Consider the following 8,541-nt stretch of genomic DNA (forward strand, 5'->3'; position numbering starts at 1 on the left):
AATTGCAGAGCTTAATTAAAGTAACAATCAGCAATTTATATGAATGCCATTCAAAACACAATACTGCACAGCTCAAATGGTCACTAGTAAAACATTGAAGGACTTTTTGTGAAGTACTCTTCACCTTCTTGCAGAAAGAAGCAGGAAAAAGCTGAAGAGGAGATGTTAGCTTAGCATAAAGACTTGAAACTGCTAGCCTGGCTTGTTAAGTTCACTTTGGTCTTTGCATGTATGTTAATCAGCTTTAGAGCTGCTGGTAGGCAGATGTTGTTACCTGTGGACAGAGCTGAATGTTTCCCTCCATGTTTAGTCTGTTTGCTAAGCTTCATACAGAGAATAGGGTCAGTCTTCTCATCCAATTCTCGGCAAGAAAGCATATTTCCAAAATTGTTGAACTATTAGTCTGAATAATAAGTTACATGCAATGACATTTTAATGATTGTCTTCTACTTTTTTCCAAATAGATGGCAAATGCCCAACAAGAGCAAATTGAGCAACAGAAGGCCATTCTTCAGCAGTCTTTCCTCACAGAGAAGCAACTGTTGTTGAAAAGAGAAAAGGCTGTTGAAGATGAGAAAAAGAAGCTTGAGAAACAGTTTGAGGATGAAGTCAACAAGGCTAAAGCTCTCAAAGATGAACAAGAACGTCAGCAGAAGCTAATGGAAGAGGAGAAGAAGAAACTTAAGGCCATTTTGGATGAAGCTGTAAAGAAGCAAAAGGCGGCTGAAGAAGAGATGAAAAACAAGCAGAAAGAAATGGAAGTGCTCGAAAAGAAAAGGCTTGAGCAAGAAAAACTCCTGGGAGAGGAAAACAAGAAGCTCAGGGAAAAACTCCAGAGTCTTGAGGTGGCCTCCAAACAGGGTGCCTCCGAAACGAAGAACATTAAAGTCCAGACTGATGAGGTTCCTGAGGAGGAGTTAGTTGCCATGACAATGGTGGGAACGACAAAGAAAGTTTTCAATGGGTCTGTTGAAGTGGACGCAGCGAAGAAGGCTGCAGAATCACCGTTTGCATTTGATGGAATTAGAGAGAAAGTTCCTGCTGAAAGGCTTCATGACATTGGTGTCCTGACCAAAAAGGAATTGGACAAATTGAAAAAGGGAAAGGTCTCGGTGCAAGACCTCGGAAAGACTGATAAAGTGAAATCATGTCTTCAGGGTCAGAGCTGTGTAGGAGGTGTCTTGACTCCATCCAAAAAGAAAATGAGCATCTATCAGGCTATGACTGAGAACAAGATCACTCCCAACACTGCCACAATGCTCCTGGAAGCTCAAGCAGCTTCTGGTTACATCGTCGATCCAGTGAAAAATAAACTCCTCACTGTTGATGAGGCTGTTAAAGATAAGTTAATCGGCCCCGAGCTTCATGACAGGATGCTCTCTGCAGAGCGAGCGGCCACTGGTTTCAAAGATCCCTATACCGGAGAGAAAATCTCTCTCTTTGAGGCCATGAAGAAGGGACTTATTGAAAAGGAGCCGGCCACCAAATTCCTGGATGTACAGCTTGCAACTGGCGGCATCATTGACCCCATCAATAGCCATAGAGTGCCACTTCAGACTGCCTACAAGCAGGGTCAGTTTGATGCAGACATGAACAAGAAACTCACTGATCCCAGTGATGATTGCAAGTTATTCATTGACCCCAGCACTCAGGAGCAACTCACTTACAAACAGTTGCTGGAGAAATGCACCAAGGATGCAGAGACAGGACTGCTGATATTACCAGTAAGCGAGAAAGCTGCTGAGAGTGAGAGAACATACACAGATGTGGAGACCAAAGACTTGTTCAGTACGTCAAATGTTGTTGTGCCTTTTGGAAGATTCAAGGGCAAAACCGTCACCATTTGGGAAGTCATAAATTCAGAGTACTTTACAGAACAGCAAAGAAGAGAATTGATACGCCAGTACAGGACAGGAAAGATCACGGTAGAGAAAATTATCAAAATTGTCATCACTGTTATGGAAGACAAGGAGAAGGATAAAGAAAACATGTTTAGTGGTTTGAGGGCTCCAGTCTCTGCCAGTGAACTGTTGGAGTCTAAGATTATAAACAAAGACTTGTTCAACAAACTGAGTAATGGCAAGATAACGGTGAAGGAGATCTCCGAGATGGAGCCTGTGAAGAAGGCGCTACAAGGAACATCGAGCATTGCCGGACTACTGAATGAACCAACCAAGGAGAAAATGCCTTTCTATCAAGCTATGAAGGAAGAATTACTGTCACCAGAAACTGTGTCAAACCTTCTTGAAGCTCAAGCAGCGACTGGGTTTGTAATCGACCCGGTCAAAAATGAGAAGGTCCCTGTTGATGAAGCGGTTAAGTCGGGACTTGTGGGCCCAGAACTCCATGAACGACTCCTGTCAGCAGAGCGAGCCGTCAGCGGCTACAAAGACCCGTATACAGGAAAGAAGGTGTCTCTGTTTGAAGCCATGAACAAAGGCCTCATCAAGAAAGACCATGGCATCCGGCTGCTTGAGGCCCAACTCTCAACAGGTGGAATCATTGACCCTGTTAACAGCTATCGCATCCCGCATGAGGTGGCCTGTAAGCGTGGCTATTTTGATGAGGAAACCAGCAAAACCTTGAACAAAAACACTGATGACACAAAGGTGTTTTATGATCCAAACTCACAAGAGCATTCAACGTATGCTCAGCTCATGGATAAATGTGTCCCAGACAAGGAAACTGGACTCCTATTGCTTCCTCTTTCAAAGAAGGCTGCAAAGCCAAAAGAAGACAAACAGGTTACAGAGGCGAAGACAAAAGAGGCTTTGAACCATTCAACTATGGAGCTGGACTGTGGCCCTTTCAAAGGCAGAAAAGTCACAATTTGGGAGATCATACACTCTGAATACATCACTGAGGAGCAAAGAATAGAGCTGATTCGCCAGTATAGAATGGGGACGGTGACAATTGAAAAGTTGATAACGATTGTGATAACAATGGTTGACGAAAAAGAAGACAAAACAAAGGAAGAGCCCTGTTTTGAAGGCCTTAGAGCACCAGTCACTGCCAGCTCTTTGCTTGATTCCAACATCATTGATAAGGCGACATTTGACCAAATCCAACAGGGTAAAAAGACACCTAAACAGGTTAGTGAAACTGATAAGGTGCGGAAGTACTTGCAGGGCACAGACTGCATTGATGGCATCACTATGGGAGATTCAAATGAGAAGTTAAGCATATATCAAGCAATGAAGAAGAATGTTTTGCAGCAAAACACGGGGCTTGCGCTACTTGAGGCCCAAGCTGGAACTGGCTTCATAACTGATCCGGTCAGAAATCAGAAATACTCTGTGGATGATGCTGTGAAGAATGGAGTTGTTGGCCCAGAGCTTCATGAGAAACTTCTCTCAGCTGAAAAAGCAGTGACTGGATACAAAGATCCGTATACAGGCAATACAATTTCTCTATTCCAAGCCATGAAGAAAGAACTTGTCCTGAGGGAGCATGCTATTCCTCTGCTGGAGGCTCAGTTTACTACAGGAGGGCTCATCGATCCGGTCAGCAGCCATCGTGTTCCCAATGATGTGGCCATTCAGCGTGGCTTTTGCAATAAACAAATGACCAAGTCCTTCAATGAACCCTCAGGCGATGTTAAAGGCTTCACCAATCCCAACACCAATGAAAGCGTTACTTACAAACAGTTGGTGGAGAAATGTGTAAGAGATGCCAACTCTGGTCTGTGCTACCTGCCTCTGTCAAAGGTTGAAGCTCCTGCTCCTGTTGAGAAATCCTATCAGTACACAGAGCAGCAAGCTGAAACGGATCTAGCTAACACTCAAATTGAGATCCCTCATAAGAGTTTTGCAGGAAAGACTATGACCATTTGGGAAATCATGAACTCAAATATGCTTCCTGTGGAGGAGAGACTGCGCCTCATGGAGCAGTATCGCTCGGGACAAATCACAAAGGAAAGAATGCTAATCATCATCATTGAAATCATTGAACAAAGAGAGACTCTGAAGTCGGAGCAGAGCATGTCATGTGATGTAATCAGAAGAAGAATTACTATTGAAGAGTTATACAGTGCTCGAATTATTGACTTGCAGACATACAACCTCTTAAAACAAGAGAAGATGACTGTTCGGGAGGTAATGGAAATGCCATCAGTCAAACAGTACCTCTTTGGTACAGGTTGCATTGCTGGAATCATGTCAGACAATCCTCCAAAGATCAGCATTTACCAGGCAATGAAGAGCGGACAGATTAAACCTGAAGTTGCTTTGAATCTCCTCGAGGCCCAAGCAGCGACCGGATTCATGATCGATCCAGTGAAAGATGAACTTCTGACAGTAGATGAAGCTGTGCGCAAGGGGCTTGTGGGCCCTGAACTTCATGACAAACTTCTCTCTGCTGAAAGGGCAGTTACAGGTTACAAGGATCCGTACAGCGGGAAAGTGATTTCTCTCTTCCAGGCAATGAAAAAAGACCTTGTTCCTGAGGATTATGCCTTGAGGCTTTTGGAGGCCCAGAATGCCACCGGTGGATTAATTGATCCTGAATACTACTTCCGCCTCCCTACAGATGCTGCCATGCAGCGTGGATACATCAACAAGGAGACACTCGACAGAATATCTGAACAGACTGAGGATGTGCAAGGCTACACTGATCCAACGACAGATGAAAAACAGAGCTACGCCCAGCTACTGAAAAGATGTAGAGTTGATAAAGCAAGTGGTTTGCGGCTACTTTCACTAGCAGATAGAAGACTTCTCTTCAAGGGTCTCAGAAAGCAAATCACTGTGGACGCGCTGCTTCGTTCACAGATCATCAGCCAAAAGACATACAATGAACTCACAGAGGGTACCATTACAGTGGAGGAGGTCAGCAGAGATGTGAAGAAATACCTGGAGGGTACCAGCTGTATTGCTGGTGTGTTTGTAGAATCTAGCAAAGACCGTCTGTCTATTTACCAAGCAATGAAGAAGAACATGATCAGACCAGGGACTGCCTTTGAGCTCCTCGAGGCTCAGGCCGCCACAGGATATGTAATTGATCCCATTAAGAACCTGAAACTGAATGTCATTGACGCTGTTAAGATGGGTGTTGTTGGCCCAGAGTTTAAAGATAAACTCCACTCAGCTGAACGAGCAGTCACAGGCTACAAGGATCCTTATTCTGGCAAGATCATCTCACTATTCCAGGCTATGAAAAAGGGCCTCATTCTGAAGGATCATGGCATTCGTCTGCTAGAGGCTCAAATTGCTACTGGTGGAATCATTGATCCACAGGAGAGCCATCGCTTGCCAGTTGAAACAGCATATGAACGTGGCCTCTTTGATGAGGAAATGAATGAAATCCTCACTGACCCATCCGATGACACAAAGGGCTTCTTTGACCCCAACACTGAGGAAAATCTCACCTACCTGCAACTGATGGAGAGATGTATGATAGACCCAGAAACAGGCCTCGCTCTTCTGCTGCTGAAAGAGAAGAAGCGCGAGAGGAAGACATCATCCAAGTCCTCCGTTCGCAAGCGCAGGGTCGTCATCGTCGATCCAGAGACGGGCAAAGAGATGTCTGTGTATGAGGCGTACCAGAAAGGGCTCATTGACCACCAGACCTATCTTGAGCTGGCTGAGCAAGAGTGTGAGTGGGAGGAAATTACCATCACCTCATCCGATGGAGTTGTGAAATCCATGATCATTGACAGAAGGTCTGGTCGGCAGTATGACATCGATGATGCAATCTCAAGGGGCCTGATTGACAAGTCAGCTCTGGAACACTACCGTGCAGGAACTCTGTCCATCACTGAGTTTGCAGACATGCTATCTGGAAACGCGAGCGGTGTCAGATCACGGTCATCCTCATTTGGCTCCTCTTCCTCTTACCCCATGAGCCCAATACCTTCTATAAAAGCACCAGCAACCACATGGAACGACCCAACTGAGGAAACTGGCCCTGTGGCTGGAATCTTAGACACAGAAACTCTGGAGAAGGTGTCCATCACAGAGGCCATGCACAGGAACCTTGTTGACAATATAACAGGTCAAAGGTTGTTGGAAGCTCAGGCCTGCACAGGAGGTATTATCGACCCAAATACGGGAGAGAAATTTGCTGTTGCGGATGCAATGAACAAGGGGCTTGTGGATAAAATCATGGTTGACCGCATCAGTCTCGCCCAGAAGGCGTGCAACGGATTTGAGGATCCCAGAACCAAAACCAAAATGTCAGCAGCCCAAGCCCTAAAGAAAGGCTGGCTATACTATGAGGCTGGCCAGCGATTCCTTGAGGTCCAGTATCTCACCGGTGGATTAATTGAACCAGATGCTACCAGCAGAGTCCCCATAGATGAGGCCGTGAAGAAGGGAACCTTAGATGCACGCACTGCTCAGAAGTTACGAGATGTTAGTGCATACTCAAAATACCTCACGTGCCCTAAAACCAAGCTGAAGATCTCTTACAAGGATGCTATGGAAAGGAGCATGGTAGAGGAGGGGACTGGTCTGCGACTACTTGAAGCATCGTCCCAATCAAGCAAAGGCCTGTACAGTCCGTACAGCGTCAGCGGGTCGGGCTCCGCTTCTGGGTCACGGTCCGGCTCAAGGTCTGGTTCCAGAAGAGGCAGCATTGATGCCACAGGATCAAGTTTTACAACAACCTTCTCTTCCTCTTCCTTTAGTTCACCAAGCTATGGCCGCCGATACTGAGTTTGAAAGTCAAGCAATGATTTTCTAGGGGAAGGATACACTAAAAAGCCACAGTGCTCACCAGATGCCTACTTCTCAGTGGAATATGGACTACTTTTATTCTGCTCTGCATGTGGTTATTACAGGACGTTAATACAAGTTGAATCATTTTGTTTATTTTATGTCACATTTACTTTTAGTTATGTCTATGCTATTCTATCAGACTTTCTGATTACCGTACTGTAAGCAGCATACGCAAGAGCTGTTTATTATTTCCAATATCTATCGCTAAAGTTTCAAGTGTATGCTTTATTTTTTTCTTATGGCTCCACAAACAGGATTCTATTTACAATATTGTGCGTGTTACACTATAACCGCTCATTACCTGATTGAACCAAACAAACATTTCTGTACATGTGTAAATTTCTGAATATTTGGGGAGAAAAAAGTTTGCAAAAGAAAGATAAATGCCACCCTGCAGAGCAGAATAAGGAGTCCCCCCCCCAAGATGAATAAACACTAAGAGTGTCTGCTTTAAAAACGCCAAGCTTCAAGATCTTTTCTCTCCCGGGCTACACTGCCGCATATACTCTCTCCCATTATCTACTCCATTCCCAGTTGTCTGTCATATAACCCGGAGTTACAGCAACATGCTAACCTCGTGATGATCCTCAAACAGCAAGCTCCCATAAATGGAAGGATTCTGTAGCCTATTATGACCGTTAACACCATCTGACAGAGAAGCCCGCCTTTCTGAACACTTTAAAAAGGTACGTTTACTATTTCTTGGTACATTTGTGTCATTTAGGTTCTAAGCTCCAAAGTCTAATGTCGCTGTTCTCTGTTTCAGATATTGCCTCCACAGTTCATCTCCAGCTCCAGTGACCCCTCGCATTCATTTGGACTCTGACCTTAATTATAATCATGAGTTTATCGAACAGTTACAGAAACACAATTGCTTCTATGACATTTCATTCTAATGTTCAATTTGTTTAAGGCCTATACCATGCTTTGTAAATGCCTGCAAAAGTACTCTGAAACACTTAACTGTGCTGTTGAGTGTTATAACATGGTGCAGTGCTACACTGCAAACTGGCTGATGCATGACTGGCTGAGCAACGCTCCCCATACTGGTATGTTTACTGTGTTATCAGGTAAGCTTCTTTTATAGTCCAACTACAGCATCTCACAATCCAAGAATAACTCTTCATGTCATAAATGTATTCACACAGGGCTCAAATGTAATGTTTGAATGTTTAATAGCTAACAATAGCCCCCCCCCCCTTACACAGATAGTAATGTAATGTACATTGACGATTGAGAAAGATCTTTAAGCTTTGCCACCAGACCCAGTATTTGTATTTTCCACAGCATATACTTATTTGAATTGTCCTTTGTAAAGCAACACATATGATCTATATCATTTTATTTTCGTACTCTTTATTTCTGCTTTGCATGATTTACTAACATTTAAAAAAGGTGCAAACACAAAAGTAGTTGAATCCATTAAAGCATTTCTTTTACGTTTCAAAAGGTTTGAAGGATTTATTTTAAAGAGGGTTGTCGAACCTTGTTGAAAAGGGTGTATTTATAATAAAATGGTGACAAGGACTTTTATTGTAACACCGTACGCTATGTAAATAAACATGAAAATGAAAGTTCTCTCTGGTTTAGTCATTATTACATTTTGACAGATCATGTTGAATTTAAAGCTGATGAAAATGTTTGTTTACGTTTGTATCAGATGATCGCAGATTCATTTCAATTAACATGATTACTATCCACAAATGTGTGTGTTAAGTCACCCAGCACAGCTTACCTTTACTTTTGAGTGCCATGTTTCACCGTCTACAAAGATGTTGATACTGATATGTTGATATTTGTCTTGAGTTCAGTGGCGAGTTAGAAA

At 43.6% G+C, this 8,541-nt stretch overlaps 1 protein-coding gene across 11 annotated transcripts in view; it reads left to right on the plus strand.

Annotated features, from left to right (window-relative positions):
- pleca (plectin a) overlaps positions 1-8,293 on the plus strand; it is a gene marked incomplete at its 5' end in the record, with an annotated part of 80,256 nt that extends 71,963 nt beyond the window's left edge. For all 11 annotated transcript variants that reach the window (XM_079175928.1, XM_079175929.1, XM_079175931.1 and 8 more), the window contains 2 exons: positions 465-7,402; positions 7,483-8,293. In XM_079175928.1, coding sequence (XP_079032054.1) covers positions 465-6,653 — 6,189 coding nt within the window. In that variant the 3' untranslated portion in view covers positions 6,654-7,402; positions 7,483-8,293. The remainder of the gene's footprint in view (positions 1-464; positions 7,403-7,482) is intronic.
- Positions 8,294-8,541: the final 248 nt, after the last annotated feature.

Source organism: Pholis gunnellus, assembly GCF_910591455.1.
Source record: "Pholis gunnellus genome assembly, chromosome: 16".
Classification (NCBI taxonomy): Eukaryota; Metazoa; Chordata; class Actinopteri; order Perciformes; family Pholidae; genus Pholis; species Pholis gunnellus.